General features: G+C 38.4%; 1 protein-coding gene across 1 annotated transcript; it reads left to right on the top strand.

Moving 5' to 3' along the window:
- Nucleotides 1–1805: 1805 nt before the first annotated feature.
- On the top strand, nt 1806–18060 carry LOC143295164 (hemagglutinin/amebocyte aggregation factor-like). The gene is made up of 5 exons (XM_076606738.1): nt 1806–1955; nt 12355–12595; nt 13042–13173; nt 15831–15954; nt 16920–18060. Exons 1-5 carry the CDS (start codon nt 1953–1955, stop codon nt 16978–16980), a joined length of 561 nt encoding a protein of 186 aa, XP_076462853.1. The 5' UTR covers nt 1806–1952; the 3' UTR covers nt 16981–18060.
- The last annotated feature ends 261 nt before the right edge of the window (nt 18061–18321 follow it).

Raw genomic sequence — 18321 nt, 5'->3', positions numbered from 1 at the left:
CCGGCCACGGGCCGAAAAACCCACCTCCGCTGGGATTCGAACCCGCGTCCTCCCAGCCGTCAGTCCGCGACGCTAACCACTTCGCCACGGCGGCTGGTTAGTACCCATTATTTATCTCTTATCAATCTTGAAAGATTCACTCTCTGTCTGTCTGAGATCCAGACCAATGACAGAAACAGTTCTATGACGCTCAGCGAGATTTGCACTGAGGCAGTTGCCATGCTGGATGGTGCTGCGGGTTGGACTGCTCAGCTGTTAGTCTGGCTGAGAAGTGAAACGTAGCAGCCTGCCGACTGAACACGCCCCTCTCACACACACGTCCAGGCCTTTATTTCACTCCCAGATACTCCGTCCACTGTCTAACTTGCTGTGCTGTGCCAGATGTTAAAAGGAATTTACTTAAAACATAGTATTCAATGGCAAGATTCAGACTTAGTATCTCTGAAATTCCAGTACACAATTACCGATACAGAGCACATAATGCAGCCGATCTGATTTGCAAACTCTACAATAAGGAGAAAGAAAATGAAATACATTTCGTTCTAAGTTCGTCCTATCCTTTCTGCATGATTTAAGAACAAAGCATATAATAGCTTAAATTCTATAACTTTCCCATTCTATTTAGATTAGCATTACCCATGGCTAATGGGCATGAACAGACCATACGGAATTTGTCAGTCTATCTGTTAAAATCATTCATACTTCAATCAACTCTGTCGTATAACACTGAACTAAGTTTGTTTTTTGATGACATGATATTTGTGATACTGACTCTGTAAAATAATTTGCTTGGAATCCTCTGTGCACGACGTCTTATGGTGTGTGTCCATCGAGATCGATGATGACCATCGTTGTCATCCAGCTGGGGGATGGGGGGAGGGTGGTGGTGGGGTGGGAGGGAGGATGCTCATGAATCTATCTGTGAATGCGCAGATGGCTGAATAGTCCAATCTGCGCACGAAATGTTCGCTGACAGCTGGGGCACACAAAAACAGGCATACCATTGTCAGGGAGCTTGTTTGCCCGTGCCTTTCTGGCCTGCCTCTTCTGAACAGCTGCAGCAGTCCTGTTGGCCTCGCACAACTTGGCGCCTTTGTGCACAGCAGCGCGCCATTTGTCACGGTCCACTGCAGATTCCTCCCAGGAGTCAGGGTTGATATCAAACGCTTTCAGAGAGACTTTCAGAGTATCTCTGAAACGCTTCTTCTGACCTCCGTGTGATCTCTTTCCTTGTTGCAGCTCGCCATAGAAGAGCCTTTTGGGCAGCCGATGGTCTGGCATGCGCGCCACGTGTCCAGCCCAGTGAAGCTGGGACTGCATCAGGATGGTGAAGATGCTGGGAAGGGTGGCTTTTGCGAGTACCTCTGTGTCTGGGGTCTTGTCTTGCCACTTGATGTTCAGTAGCTTCCTGAGGCATGTTGTGTGGAAGTGGTTCAGCTTCTTGGCATGTCGTTGGTACACTGTCCAAGTTGCGCAGGCGTACAGTAGTCTGGGGAGAACTACTGCTTTGTAGACCTTTAGCTTGGTCTCAAGACTAATGCCTCTTCTCTTATAGGAAATGGGGAAACACTGTGTTGGACGTCATCTGACGTCCCATAGGCACTGAACGGGTTAACAGGTTTGAGACTGTATTTAAAAATTTTATTATTAATAGAAAAACAAGACTGTGAAGATCTATGATGATCTATTAGTTGTTATGTTGTTTGAACATGTGTGCAACGTACACAATCGCGAACTCGTAAAGACAGGCTAAGTTTCAGTATGGCTTAACAGTTGACAAAGCGGATGCTGATTGGAGGGGATTCATTCACTGGCCGGCAGCATAAAAGGAGACCCGGTGCCAGCTGTCAGGTCATATCCTGGCTACTCTTCAACCTGCAGACTGCCAGCCTTCGTCATTGCTAGCCTTCGTCATCGCCAGCCGATTGCCAGCCTTCGTCAAGCAATCCATCATGGTACGTCATCAAATTCATTCTCTCTCTCTCTTTCTCTCTTGAGATATCCGATTTATTTGAATTCATATATTAAATGTATCAAATATTGGCTGAAATTGACTAGAATGGATGAAAACCGATTTCCATTTAAAGCTTATAATATGTTATATTCTTTAGATAATAATGGCAAAAAGACGTGGGCAACGAGTGTTAGACAGTGTTTGAATTCTTATGGCTTTGCATTTGTGTGGGACAATCAGGGGGTTGAAGATACTGCCGGGTTTTTTTTTAAGTGCTTTAGGCAACGAATTATTGATTGCAGGTGGCAAGACTGGTATGATCATATGCAAAACAGTGATAGATTTGCACAGTTTAAACTCTTCAAGACATCGCATGGCATAGAACCATACATTGAGTTGGTATTGAACAGATTTATAAAATGTGCATTGACAAAATTTAGATTTGGTGTTTCTGATATTGCTACTCATTGTTTAGATACGGAAATTTAAGGGAATCGCTGTTTACTTGTCGTTTTTGTAATCTGGGTAAGGAAGACGAGCTACATTTTGTGTTATGTTGTCCTGCCTTGAGTGACCTCAGACAAAAACTAATCCAACCAAAGTATTATAAAGATCCATCTAACTTTAGATTTAATTTGCTCATGTCGTCAAGACATGAGTCTACTCTGTGTAACTTGGCCATTTATATATGAGGCATTGAAGAGATTGAGAATAGTTACGACGTGAATGTTGTTGTACATCTGTGTTAGATATTTTTCGGTTGGTTTGTGTTGAAGATGCATAGTTTGTTATGTAAAATCTTATTTATCTTTCTTTAATGTCACCCCCTTCAGTAAGGGGCTTTGGCCTTTATCTGAATAAAAAACCGTTATCGTTATCGTTATATCTCTTTCTCTCTCCCACTCTCTCTCTATCTCTCTTTGCTGCAGGGACATACTGGAAGACCAGCATTGCCAAAAATCTTTATCCAAGAGTAGTAAAGTTTTTTTTTAGTTTTTAATTTTTTTTTTTATATATAGTTTTAGACTCTCTCTCTCTCTCTCTCTCTCTCGTCTCAAAAGATTACATAACATATTCACTGTATTTGGACTGACCATTTTCAACGGTGTAAGTAATGGTGACCTTGAAGGTAGTTTCACATATAGTTTTGATTTGGGAACAAGTGTTACTGATTACTATAAAGCATATGCAAATATGTTCTATTCTTTATCTCAGAGAGTATTATTGCAGATAGAAACAATTTGATTGATATGGATACTTATATAGCGCACATCCTCGGTCGGAGACCAAGCTCTAAGCGCTTTACAAACACGGAGTCATTTACACAACAGGCTGCCTACCTGGGTAGAGCTGACTGACGGCTGCCATTGGGCGCTCATCATTCGTTTCCTGTGTCATTCAATCAGATGTCAGGCACGCGCGCCTACACACTCAAACATGTTACATTTAACATTTGACCACGTACCCCTTACGTTAAACATTGAAAAACACTATGTCAGGCAATGCAATCAAACTTCTAACCATAATGTGATTCAGTCCATTACTGTTGCTGAATATTGTTGGAAGAATATCTATGCTGAACGTTTCTCTTTATCTATGAAGTCACAGGAAGTACAAGAAAAGTTTCATGCAGCAGAAGATCGTATTCACGTTGATGTCAATAGTGCTTTGGACATGTTTAATCAGACTATCAAAGAGCAAGCAGAATATATGAAAACAACAACAACAACAAAAAACAAAAAAGCCACAGATATTTTTGAATAAAAAAAAGTAGCATACAATAAATGGTTTGCTCATGGATGCAAAATGGAGAAACGCAGATTACGTATTTGAGGATATGTAGAAAAAGGTTGGACAAAGACGACCTGTTAGTTTTGCATTACTAGTCGTGAGTATAAAACTTTATAAAAAAATAAAATAAAATAAGAGAGAGAGAGAGAGAGAGAAGAAAGAATATAATAAGCCATTAATAAATTAACTTCTACATTCTGTTAAAACTGAAAAGAAATTTTGGGACACAACATTATACAAGATAAAAAAAAAAAAAGAAAAAAAAAAAAAAAAAAAGAAAAGAAAAAGTCTTCAAATAATATTTCTACCCAAGGGTGGTTTCGACATTTTGAAAATATGTTTGAAAGCGATGATAGTGATGAGGCAGAAGCAGCTGCAAACATGTTTGTAGAAAACGACCGTGATGACATTACAGCAGACAGACCTATATCCCAAGAAGAAATACAGTTTGCGATTAGAAAAAAAAAATGTTTAAAAGACCAAAATGCTGGCATACACATAAAACTAACATGCTTGCCAAGCCTTATAGTCTACCAAAATGCTACAGGAATAAAGCAGACAAGAAAAGGATAAACAAAAATAAATATGATGAAACATGTAATTATGAATTTAGATTAAACAGTTAAAGGTAATTATTTCTGAAAAAAAAAAACATAAATAAAAAAAACGTTAAAAGGACCTTTGGTACGCCTAATTTGATTATACAAAAGCCCCGGGCATTTACAATGAAAATGCATTCTACTAAAAATACAGGTAATACTCCACACACAAACACTCTGGCTCCAACTCCAAGCCACCACACAAAATGTAGATACTCGCACGCAAGCACGCCTTGGCCGCTCAGGGTGTACGGACATATACATGTTTAAAAATAGTAACAACGTAACAATTGAAGTAACAAGAGGCAAAGCCTTCAAGACTCCCTTGCCCTTCGCGCTTTATCCAGTCAAGGAATCATGAAGAGAGAAAAAAAAAAAAGAGATTTAAAAAATCGTTAAAAAGTGCTTGTATTAAATATGATATATACAAATAAATATAAAATAAGCTTGGGAGACAAAACAAAACAAAAACAAAAGAAAGAGAGAGGCAAGGCCTTCAAGACTCACTTGTGATACACTTAAAAAAAAAAATCTAATCGTTAAAATGTGTTCTGTATTTGTTATTATAACAATTCGGGTTAAAAAAAAAAAAAATCCCTGAAGGCGGATCGGATTCGAACCCCGCGTGTTCGGGTGAAAAGAAACTGTCTTACTCAATACACTATTGTGGTTCCTTAACTGACGTTCAAAAATTTAATATTTAAACATGCTTTTTTAAGGGTGATAAATCGATTGCGGTATTCGCAGTGAGAACGCTGTATAAATAATATTATTCTGGTGTATCTTGGGCATTCAAAAAATCTTTAAGGGCAATAAAGAATTCTTTTTAAGTCTGCGGTAAAGGAGACGTGGCTATCCACGAGATCACACTGCAACATTTAGCCATTTTCTCTGGATCTAGAAAGATGTACAAGTTCAGTTACACCCGCCAGGAATGTACGACACAGTCGATTCAATTTCTCTTTTATATTCATTCTAGTTTTATAGTTTTAAAGTTGATATGAAAATTGAGTATTGATTTTGTTAAACTAATAACATGTAGAGCCAAGTACAAGTACTTCTAAACGTGGTATGAAGTGAAAAGGACTTAATTTTGAGAAAAGTTAAGACTGGAAATTTGTACGTTTCATCAAGGGTAATGACTCTTATGGTTTATTATTTTAAACTGTGAATTTGGACTGATTTTGTTGATATTTTTATGGCAGTTTGGGGCATAATCCAGTAAGTGATGAGGCGTTCACAAATCTTTCTCTGAATAAATATTTAACAGTCTCCTTCTCCAACTTTCCATCACATGTTATCGTGTATTGTCGATTGAATATAGGATTGAACGGACAGGTCAACAACTTGGAACAAAATGGCGTCCTCCGCGTTTGCAAGGAATATGAGCACGCGCTTTGAATAAATATGTGTACGCAGTTGATTTTTGCCCATGACCTTCAGGGCTCAGCCAATAGATCTATAAAGTCCTCTGGTAGTATTGATTTTAGTATTTTCCTAAAAAGACCACTTGGGCGAATGAACATAGTGAAAGCCCTGTACACTGAGAGTAAAACACACAGGTTTTTTATGTTTTGAGTATAATTTCAAAATGTAATATTTAAGATGAGAAAGATCAGTTTAAAGCAAATTAACCCCCCTAGCATTAATTACATATTAATTTCCCTTTTTTACTATCTGCACCAAAGACATGCACCAGAAATATAACTTCCATGCTTAGCAAAAGAAGTTCCTGTTTGAACAAAAAATGATAAAAATGACTGTTCTTGATGCTGTGTCAGAATATCAGATCAAAGTGCCAAGTTTAGAGAATAAAAAAAAAAAAAATATAACAGTAAATTCAGTTTGCATATAATTTGGCTTTTTTAAAATAATTTTTTGTGCCCATCCCAGATGTGCAACATTGTTTTAAACAAGATGATTGGAAAGAACTGAATTTTTCCTATTTTTATGCCAAATTTGATGTCAACTGACAAAGTTTTTTAACACAAAATGGCAGTGTTAAAGTTTACCACGGACACACACACACAGACAACCGAACACCGGGTTGAAACATAGACTCACTTTGTTTACACAAGTGAGTCAAAAAGGTATGTGAGCTGGATCAAACCATGCATGTTTAATTCTGAAGCAAGCAGATAATCCCTCACTGCTGTGGCGCATCTGACGTCATTTGTCTAAATTTAATCCTTAAAGCAATGTTGACGTTTTCTTCCTCGTGTGATAAATAGATGTGATAGTAGTGGACGTAATAACGCCGTTTAGATCATGTTTTTTGTGGGGGTTTAAATTTTTATTTATTATTATTATTTATTTATTTTTTTTTTATATTATCATATCTCGATTATTTTTTTTATTTCGGCGGTAAAGGAGACTTTGCTATCCCTCCAACCAGTCGAGGCCCACAACGAGCTGAAAGAAACGGTGGATTCAATTTTTCTTTTCTGTTCATTCCAGTTAATCCATGTCCACTTTAGAACTGGATATCTATATGCAGGAAACACGTCGATGGTGTAGTTAGTATTACTGTATGTGTCTGCCCAGAGTGTGTATTTGTTCCTTTTAATTGTGAACAAGAAAAAAGAGACCTTGTCTTCGAAGACGCCAGTAGGCCAAACTCAGTTGGAAACGGATTTTAGAATTTGGATTTCGGAGCAAACTTCAACGAAATAAACCGTTAATGATTCGGAAAAAAACACCTTAATTGGGGAGAATTACAACCTGTTATTTGTATGACTGTGAACATTTTTTTAATACTATTTTAAAGTCAAATTTGGTATTAGCAGACAAAGTATTTCCATAGAAAATAGCAAAGTTAAAGTTTACCACGGACACACACACACACAGACAGACAACCAAACACCAGGTTAAAACATAGACTCACTTTGCTTACACAAGTGAGTAAATATATATATATATATATATATATATATATATATAAGTGAAGACAAGAATATATATATAAGTGAAGACAAGAATATATTTGCTGATTAGAATGGCTGGAAAGAAATGAGTTTTCAAAGAGGTTTTGAAAGAAGGAAAAGAAACAGCTCGGCGAACAGGAAACGGGAGTGCGTTTCACGAGGAAGAAGAACCTGGAAAGAGAAAGTGCGTTTTCCATATGACCCAGTTATGTATGAGGGAATTTTTAAGAGATGACCGTAGCTGGCGAAATGGAGAGCAGTAATGCAGAAGCCCAGGAAAGTACGAAGGAGCCATGCTATTCATGGAATTGTAGCACAGGAGAGAGAGTTTGTAATCTATTCTTTTGTTAATAGATAACCAGGCAGTGGACAGAATGAAGAAGAGTAGTGACATGAGCAGATTTGGGAGAACGGAAGATAAGCTGTGCAGCATGTTTTTGAACCCTCTGAAGTCTGGATAACAAGTAGTCGGGGCATCCATCGAGCAAACAATTAGCAGTCAGGCCTAGACAGAACCAGGTAACAAAGGGTTTTGTTGCATCCTGAGACAGAAATACAAAATAGACGCTAGCGGCAAAAGAAACTGGATGACAAAAAACAACAAAAAACAAAACAAAACAAAAAAGACAAAACAACAACAACAACAACAAAAACAACAAAACAAAAAACCACACCAAAAAACAACAACAACAAAAAAACCAACAACAAAAAAACAACAAAAAACCCAAACAAGGAAACAAACAAAAAACAAAACAACCCCCCCCCCCCCAGAAAACAACAACAAACAAACAAACAAAAAAAAAAACCACGGTAAAATTACACGAGTAAGTGTTGGGATATGCATGGATTAATCAAAACGTTAGGAATGTGACCGCATTTCTAGAAAGTTTTCGTGACAGACTAATGATTGTATAGGGTAATTTGAGATTGGATCAGGACAACGATATGTTTGGTTTGCATTGGCAGCTTATCTCACTGCATTTCAATGTCTTCATGTCGGTATACTTATCATTGAAAAGGATGAATATTTCATATAATCATACAAATTCAAAATTTAGATTTGGCTTGTCTAATTTTAGGCCTACTGTTGAAAACTGTTTTTGTTATAGACCACATAATGAAAGTGATCTTTGTCCGTTATGCAATGATGAGCTGTATGCAAAATATATGTGCATTTTATGTTTTGTTGTTCTGCTCTGGATGATCTCAGAGACCAGTTGACCCCAAAGAAATGTTTTGGACACCTTACTATGTTTTATCCCGTGACACTCATGCCTTCTTTGAATGAGGATGTTACCAAGTAATTTTCCATACATGGGAATAATGCGGTTTAGATTCGGTCTATCAGTTTGAATTTCAGACCTTCTGTTTAATTTTACGGTTTGTTGAATATAATTCATGCATATGCCCCAAACATAAATGAACATTAGATTTACTTGAATGAATGTATTCAGATTAGGACTTATTCAAATTCTTGGTGAAGCTATTGAAAAACGTTACTCGCCCAAGTTGTAAACATGTTTTCTTTTCAAAAAGTTCACATATCTTGGTAAGTAATCTGCTGCAATATTAATGTCTGTCCTTTGGTCCCTGTCGCCCCCCCCCCCTTCCCCCACACCCCCGATCCGATCTCCCAGGTCAACATATGTGCAGACCTGCTAGTGCCTGAACCCTCTTTGTGTGTATATGCAAGCAGAAGATCAAATACGCACGTTAAAGATCCAGAAATCCATGTCAGCCTTCGGTGGGTTATGGAGAAGAAGAATAAAACGTGTGCACCCCCCTCCCTCCCCCCCCCCCCCCCCCCCCATTTTTCCTTGTATTGTCTTTACTCCTTCTCTTGCTCTGAAGATTCAAACTACAGGGCGATTTCTGTATCATCGGTGTTGTCGAAAGCTTTGGAGTATTATATAAAGAGATCATGTACCATTTTGATGATTTCAAACTGTTCTATGCAAAGCAGCCTGGGTTTCGAATAAACCAGTCGTGTCATACTACATTAACAAGTAATACTTTGTACAGATATGGATTATGAGTGTAAGAAACATTGCACATACTCGATTTCTGTCGTTGACTTTGTGAAGGCTTTTGATATAATTGATCATTTTGCCTGAAACATATTGTGCTTTTACAGTTTATATTTGAATACTTTGTGTTTTTCATGATGTCTGTCTGAAGAAAAAGATGTTGGCAAACAGATCAAAATCTGCTTTATTGTCATAAAACTAGTGTGTACCTCATGGTTCAGTTCTGGGTTCGACAATACTTTACGTATGCAGAGACAACCAACCTTTATTTGTAAAAGCACAATGCAAAATATTTGTTTACGATACTATCATACATACCAGTCCTGCTAATTTCCGTAACGTGCCCTGTTCTCGTAAGAAACATATTTGCCAATTAATTGAACAGTCTGTATTGAACCACATGAGTCCCCATAACACCCCTACAAATACTTAGTAAATACAAAATACTTGATTAGTAACTGCAACAAGGCAAACGTGTAAAAATATATGCTGTGAACTTTTTTTAAAAATTTTTATTTATTTTTTTTTAATAGAAATCAGTGGCTGCGTAAAATTTCTGCAAATCAGCAGGATAGTCTCAGCATCCTTGGAAGGCTGTTTCCCGCTTTGTTGTTGTTGTTGTTTTGTTCTGTCTCTCTTTTTTTCTTCTTTTTTTTTCCATTTAGGTTGGTTGTTTCTTTTTGTTCCTTCCATCATCATTTTTCTCCTTTCTGTTGTCTTTTCTTTCTCTTTCTTTTTTTCTTCTTCTTCTCTCATCTCTTTATTCTATCCTTCTCTCTCTCTCTCTCTCTCTCTCTCTCTCTCTCTCTCTTCCCCCTGTAATCTGTCTTCTTACCATTGTCATGCTCAAACATTTTCAAGGCCATGCAACATATAAAATCACAAACATGGTAGTTTCATGCACAATGTCTGAAAGATGCGAGGTAGACACGATCTCATTCTCTCTCTCTTTCTCTGGAGGCATTAGTTTTACGGACCTTCTTTAAATGTGCACATTTAAATTGACCACTTGAGTTTTTTTGTGGATCCGTATAAGTGCTCGGGTATCTTGGTAGACATAGATCACATCTTATGCTGTGAACTGTTCATCTATTTGCATCAATGGCAAACCGCTGACTGAAGAAGTAGACCATCATAAAATGACAAGCATTACAATCAACAATATTATTACTCGTCGCGATCGTCTATTTCGTTGTTGTGCGAAAAGGTATCCAATAAGAGGCAAAGCCTACAAAAGTTAAAGACTCACTCATGCTTCGCGCTTTATCCAGTAAAGGAATCACGAGGAGGAGAAAAAAAAGAAGATATTAAAAAATCGTTGAAAAGTGCTCTGTATTAAATATGATATATAAAATAAGCTTGGATGAAAAAAATCAATAAAACACACACACTCACACAAAACGCATTCGAGCTGGATCGAATCATGCATGTATGTTGAGTTCCGAAGCCAGAAGACTTATCCCCACTGCTGCGGCGCAGCTGACGTCATTTGACAGAATTTAATCGTCAAAGCAAAATTGACGTTTGCTTCTTCGTGGGACAGATAGATGTGATTGTAGTGGACGAAATAACGCCGTTTAAATCCATTTTTGTGTGTGTTTTATCATATCTCGATTATTCTTTTATTTCGGCGGTAAATGAAACGTTGCCATCACTTCAAGCCCACCGCAACACATGGCAGAACTCTAGATATGCACTGACGAACCAGTCTACAATAGGCTGAAAGAAACGATCGATTCAATTTTTCTTTTATGTTCATTCCAGTTAATTCAGTATCCACTTTAGAATATTCATATGCAGTAAACACGTCGATGGTGTAGTTAGTATCACTGTATGTGTTCTGCCCAGAATTTGTATTTCTTTCCTTTTAGTTGTGAACAAGAAAAACGAGGTCGTCGTCTCCGAACACAACCTGCCTTCTAGTTGGCCTAACTCAGTGGGAAGCGGTCTTTAGAATTTTCGGATTTCGGAGCGTAGGCTATATCAACGAAATAAACCGTTAATGATTCGAAATTACGGCTTAATTCGCGGGGAGACTTACAATATGTTATTGGTATGACTGTGAAATTTGTTTTTGCCAGTGATACTATGTTTAAGCCAAATTTGGTATTGGCAGACAAAGTATATTTCCTGAGAAAATGGCAATGTTAGAGTTTACCACGGACACACAGACACAGACACACAGACAACAGAACACTGGGCCATGGGTTAATCGTAGACTCGCTTGTTTACACAAGTGAGTCAAAAATATCTATCAACTATCTAAGAGGAGACAAGAAAAAGATATTTCCCCAAATCTTTTTACTGAAAACAACAAGAACAATAACTGTTTTTGAAATTTCCGTTCATTATTTACAAGCACAAGCACACAATTGTTGACTCACTCATATTTCTTAAAATCATAATGAATGCTTTCTGAAGCTGAAAAAGTCGACAGATAAAGTGCATCTCTCTCAGTCAACATGCTTACATTTTTTTTTTCTGGTACAGCGAATTTGTCCTATTTGCGTTTGCGATAAATGGCAACTCACGTCTGACATGTATACATTGTACAATGCGTATCTCTTGTACACATTTAAAAATTTTTTTTTACATATTTTCTTTTTTCCCCCAAAAATGTACGTCTTATGTATGTCTTAACTCTCTCCATACGAACGGCGAAAGAATCCACATTAACAGCGTTTCACCCCAATTACCATAATCAAAATATTGCAAGCGGAAGGCTCTTATACTGAAGAGGTAAATGTTGACAAAGAATACCACAATTCTGACGACGGAAGCTAAAGGTTGGGTCATTCAGACACCCACAGGACATCCGAGGGGTCTGTGTAGAGGAGAAGAGAGGACTGGCCGTACTGAGTGAGTTAACCAAACAATTGGTGTGGCCATTGTAAACTATTATGACCACAATACCAAATGTTACTTATATGTGTATTAGTTACATGAAATATGTACCATTTTCATGTGCCCCCATGGGCTTTCGTGAAATAAACAAGAACTGTCTTGTCCGAAACGAAATACTTTGTGAATCCTCATGGTCGAAAGCATTTTGGCTCCAGGGAAGACTGGACAAATGGAGCATGGTGCTCTTTGCACTGTGCCTGACATTTCCCCTGACGTCGCAAGGATGGGTCAACAGATATGACGAGCGGTTTGATTTCGCGTGTCCCAAGGGTCAGTTCCTTCGCCACATCGCCAGCCAACACAGGGATGATAAAGAAGACAGGATCTTTGCTTTGTCCTGTACAAAGATACCAAACGGCATGCATTCTGCTCGTGGTTGCAAGTGCAGCTGGACCGGTAAGTCTGTTTTACTTTCTTTTTCTTTCTTCTTCCCTGCATTATCAATTCATTTGATCCATTATTCACTTTTACCATAACCCATTCATTGAAAAGAACTTGGTAACAGCAAACTCCTTGAAACAAATATTTTTTTCTCGAGCCATACATATTTTCTACAATCAAAATCAAAATAAACAACATGCACAATGGCATCGAATTTACGAATCTTAGTCTTCTTTTCAGTCGACACAAAATGGATGTGTGTGTGTGTGTGTGTGTGTGTGTGTGTGTGTGTGTGTGTGTGTGTGTGTGCAAGGGGGAAGTGTCTTGACACTAGTTTATAATGTGTGTGTGTGTGTGTGTGTGTGTGTGTGTATGCAATGGGGATGGGTTTATACACACATACTTTCAGATGTGTGTTCATATTCACACGCATTCCTTGACACAAATCGTTATTTTTTCAGACTATGTCAATACGTTCGATGAAGCACAAGCGTACCAGTGTCCTGGTGAGGGATATCTGGCCGGAATGGGCAGTTACCACCATAACTCTTACGAGGACAGACGTTTCCGTTTTTATTGCTGCACAGAGCCCAGTCAGTTTTCCGTGTGCTCGGAACTTGTATAGTCTCTCTCTCTCTCTGTGTCTCTCTCTCTCTCTGTCTATCCGTCTGTGTGTGTACGAGTGTGTCTATGTTTTCGTGTGTTACCGGTAATTTAGGAAGTGGTTGACCGCTGAAGAAAAAATAAAATAAAATAAATAAATGAAAGGATCACTGTAGAAGAGGTTGGTAATGATGGGTCGTGAGTGCGAGAACATGGGGAGGATGGAATGAAACATCAACTATTGTTTCTACAACGTCCGTAATTCAGTTCATAAATGGACATAGCATGATAATAATTCACATGTACGTGTATGCAGTGCAGTCGGTGCGCACACACCAAAGTAAAGTACATCACGAATGGTAACCCAATGGCATTGAGAAAAGAACAGACAAGCACATTTCCCTTATTAATTTCTTTTTTAACATACCAGCTCGGTCGTGGAAAACTGATTGCTCCAATCACCCCTCCTCCTGGAATTGATCACTTTGAATTCAGTTCATTCTTCGTCCTCTTTTCTTTAAAAAAGAAAAGAAAAAAGTCCTGAAGGCAGATTCGAACCCCGCGTGTTCGTGTGAGAAGAAACTGTCTTACCCAATACACTATCGGAGCTCCTTAACTGATGCTAAAAATTTTAATATTTAAACATGCTTTTTAAGGGCGATAAATCGATTGCGGTATTCACAGTGAGAACGCTGTTTAAATCATATTATTCTGGTGTATCTTGGGCATTCAAAAAATCTTTACGGGCAATTAAAAATTCTTTTTAAGTATGGCGGTAAAGGAGACGTGGCTATCGCCGCAGTCACACTGCAACATTCAGCCGTTTTCTCTGGATCTAGATAATGTACAGGTTTAGTTACACCCGCCGGGAATGTACGACATGTTCGATTCAATTTCTCTTTTATGTTCATTCTAGTTTTATAGTTTTAAAGGTGATATGAAAATTGAGTATTTTGTTAAACTAATAACATGTAGAGCCAAGTACAAGTACTTCTAAACGTCGTATGAAGTGAAAAGGACTTCATTTTGAGAAAAGTCAAGACTGGAAATTTTTACGTTTCATCAAGGGTAATAACTCTCATGGTTTATTATTTTTAACTGTGAATTTGGACTGATTTTGTCAATATTTTTATGGCAGTTTGGGGCATAATGTGATGCGTTCACAAATCTTTCTCTGAATAAATATTTAACGGCCTCCTTCTCCAACTTTTCATCACATGTTATCGTGTATTGTCCATTGAATATAGGATTGTACAACTTGAAACAAAGGAATATGAGCACGCGCTTTGAATATGTATAAATATGTGTACGCAATTGATTTTTGCCCATGACCTTCAAGGCTCAGCCACTAAATAGATCTATAAAGTCCACTCGTAGTATTGATTTTAGTATTTTCCTAAAAAGACCACTTGGGCGAATGAACATAGTGAAAGCCCTGTACACTGAGAGTAAATCACACAAGCTTTTTATGTATTGAATATAATTTCAAAATGTAATGTTTAAGATGAGAAAGATCAGTTTAAAGCAAATTAACCCCCCTAACCTTAATTACATATTAATTTCCTTTTTTCACTATCTGCACCAAAGACATGCACCAGAAATATAACTTCCATGTTTAGCAAAAGAAGTTCCTGTTTGAACAAAAAATGATAAAAATGACTGTTCTTGATGCTGTGTCAGAATATCAGATCAAAGTGCCAAGTTTAAAGAATAAAAAAAAAAACAAAAAAAAACAAACAAAAACCCCCCAGTAAATTCAGTTTGCATATAATTTTGTTTCTTTTTCTTTCTTTCTTTTTTTTTGTGCCCATCCCAGAGGTGCAATATTGTTTTAAACAAGATGACTGGAAAGAACTGAATTTTTCCTATTTTTATGCCAAATTTGGTGTCAGCTGACAAAGTATTTGCAGAGAAAATGGCAATGTTAAAGTTGTTGGAAAGTTTGGACAATGCGAAGAGAAGGCCCCATCTTCGAAGAGGAGGACTGCACGGTGCATGAATGTTAATTGTTCCAGACAAGGAACTTGGAACATTTCTTGAATTTTGAGAGTTGTCGTTGTGTGTGTGTGTGTGTGTGTGTGTGTGTGTTTTGTTGTTGTTATTGTTGCTTTTGTAGTTGCTGTTTAAGCGCGGAGAACAGAAAGGCTCCCGGGACTTAAATTGATTGATAATATATATATATATATATATATATATATCTGTGTGTGTGTGTGTGTGTGTGTGTGTGTGTTGTTGTTGTTGTTGTTGGGTTTTTTTCCCTTTTACGTCACTTTTCATCATTCACCATTCCCTTAGCCGACCCGGGGAGAAATACTAAAAATAGATTGGGGTTAGGGCAGCATTAAGGCATTCTTTCGGTTAGGGGGAGGCGTTCATTCTGTCAAGATAGTTAGACCCCCCTCCTGACCCCATCATTCATCGTGTAAGATTGTGTTCATGCTTGTTTGATGCACCAGTGTGAGTGTGTATATGAATGTTCTGAACTGTAAATTCTTTGCCTGTGTTTCTCTTGCAAGACGCTGTTGAGTGTGTTACAACTCTTTAGGACAAATTGAGCTGTGCCTAGGACCTATTCCCTGGAATAGGTCTTGGGTACGTAACAGTGTATGTGTGTGTGTGTGTGTGTGTGTGTGTGTGTGTGTTCCAGATACCATCGTTCATAACTGTACATACTCAGGGTGGACGAACAGCTTTGATGCTGCTGTTTACTACCTGGTTCCAGACGGCAAGATCTTGAGAGGCATGGTCAGCTACCATGACAACAGTAAGGAGTAGGTATCCTGTGAGGCATCAGTGGATGCAAGGTTAAAAAGCCGTCACTTCTTCTGTTGATCAATTGTATCACCGGCGAAAAAGAAGCAACCGATGAATTGTAACAGAAACCGATCAATTTCCCCTTGTTTTAGCATTGTATGTTGGTTGGTTGAAATTATGTTTCATATGATCTTTATATAGCTGATGACAGAGGTGATGGAAGTAAGTATCTTCCCTAGAAGCTTCTAGAAGGTTCCAGACGGGATACTACAAGAAGTGTCTAACCGGTGTGTGACTGCAAACAACTTGTGTATTACGCTTAGGGTTTTCAGTATGGTTCGATCATCTAAATTGTACCGTGATCGTTGACCAGTTTCAAAACGTAGTTTAGAAAGATAAAACGCTGTCTAAAACATATCAACATCGGGAACAGGCAACACATTTTCAGTAATTTCGTGAGTCATTGAGCTTAATTCATCCAGTCAAGTAAATCATATTGAACTGTCAGTTGTGTAGCATTCTCATATCGCACGCACGCGCACGCACGCTCCCAAGACTGTGACTAGTGTGCTGGGTTTTTGAGAAGGTCTTAGAATGATCTGCTCTTGTTTGTAGATGTCTATGGAATATTTTGCTGTAGGTAGAAAGGCTATGCTATGTTTCAGAAGTATACATATGTACGCACTCACTCACGCACACACGCACGCACACACATACACGCGCGCGCTAGCTTACGTGCACACACACACACACACACACACACACACACACACACACAGATCATGGTGCCATAAGAGATATGTCAGACTTTTGAGTGTTCGGATTTTCTCTTTATCTGGTAGTTTCATACTGATTTTCTTGTGTGTGTGTGTGTATGTGTATGTGTGTGTGTGTGTGTGTTCCTATAGCTATTAAGGTATGGATTAGATGTTACAAAAGGTATTAACCCCCGCCTCTCTCTGTTCTCTCTCTTTTATTTCAGGGATCGTCGTTTTCAGTTTGAAGTCTGTGACATGTCTCGCCGCCGCGCTGTGGTGGGGTGAGCAGCATCAGCAGGAGCACCACCAGCAGCAGCAGCAGCAGCAGCAGCAGCAGCAGTAATATTAGTAGTAAAGCAGCAGCAGCAGTGGTGTCTTTACAGGCAAATGTTAAAAAAAAAAAATAAAAAAAAAAAAAAATCGGGTAATGCTTTGAACTAACTTCCAAACTGACGATGACAAGTCACACGGTAGGCCTGAGCGGGGTTTCCGTCACAGTCACGTGCGTGGCGCTTATTGCGATGGACTCACAAAAGAGTACAATTTGTATAGCTTAGCTATCTGAATCAACTTTCTCCTTTGTTCTCCCCCACCCCCGCCCCCACCACTCTTCTCTCTCTCTCTCGTTCCTTTTTTTTCCCCCTTCTTCTTCGGCTTAATTTCTACCTTTATCAAGACACCTGCACACTCACACAAGCACGCACACACGCGCCCCACTTCCCCAACGCAACATGTCAGGTCACTTTCGATGAAACGATACCGATATTACAACTCATTGCCGTTCAAAGGGTTGGAAGACAATCAAATTAGATTAAAATTGAAAAAAAAAAAAAATCTTGAGGATAATGCACACACCGTGACACACACACACACACACACACACACACACACACACACACATCTGTGTATATTATATGGATCGTCTCACAAGATGCATGAATATTCTATCATCTGTAAAAGAGAATTTGCTGTCTGAAAAAGGCGACATAAACAACATAAGCGCCACATTCACAGAACAACACAAAGTCTCCCACACGTTTCAAAGTACACGCCGATTCATAGTATATGCATGTTTTGCACTGTACAAACACACGTAATACATTTTATGATCAATAATATAGACCGCTGCTTAACCACAAAACCAAAGATGTTAATATAAAAAAGAGTCATAGGAAGATAAGAATAAATGAAAAATTAATACATAAAAGAAAACAAAGAAGACTAAACACACAGTACCTACATAAGATGAAAAAATACATTGCGCATGTTACATATAAAAAAAATACAATCTAATAATCATTTCTTGTGGATTTACTTTCTTTATAAAGTTCTGCAAAGGTAGTGAATAAACTCTCGCAAACAGAATGTTTAAGTCTGCTTCTGTGAGTGTGTGTGTGTGTGTGTGTGTGTGTGTGTGTGTGTGTGTGTGTGTGTGCCCTTCTCTTTCTATCTCTGTTTTTACACCTCTCTCTCTCCTCCTGTATATACATCTCTCTCTCTCTCTCTCTCTCTCTCTCTCGATCTCTCTCTCTCTCTCTCTCTCTGTATATACATCTCTCTCTCTCTCTCTCTCCTTCTTCTTTTGTGTGTGTGTGGGAGGAAGGGGGATGTAACTGGTGTAGTGTG

This window comes from Babylonia areolata, chromosome 20 (genome assembly GCF_041734735.1).
Source record: "Babylonia areolata isolate BAREFJ2019XMU chromosome 20, ASM4173473v1, whole genome shotgun sequence".
Taxonomy (NCBI): Eukaryota; Metazoa; Mollusca; class Gastropoda; order Neogastropoda; family Buccinidae; genus Babylonia; species Babylonia areolata.
Note: the sequence above shows the minus strand (reverse complement) of the source record. Positions and strands in the feature narration are given on the sequence as shown.

Bases quoted from the DNA above. Each gene is read 5' to 3' on its own strand.
- LOC143295164 (XM_076606738.1), top strand. The intron at 12,596-13,041 runs GTAAGTCTGTTT...TTATTTTTTCAG, and splicing joins TTGCAAGTGCAGCTGGACCG to ACTATGTCAATACGTTCGAT. The intron at 15,955-16,919 runs GTAGGTATCCTG...CTTTTATTTCAG, and splicing joins TACCATGACAACAGTAAGGA to GGATCGTCGTTTTCAGTTTG.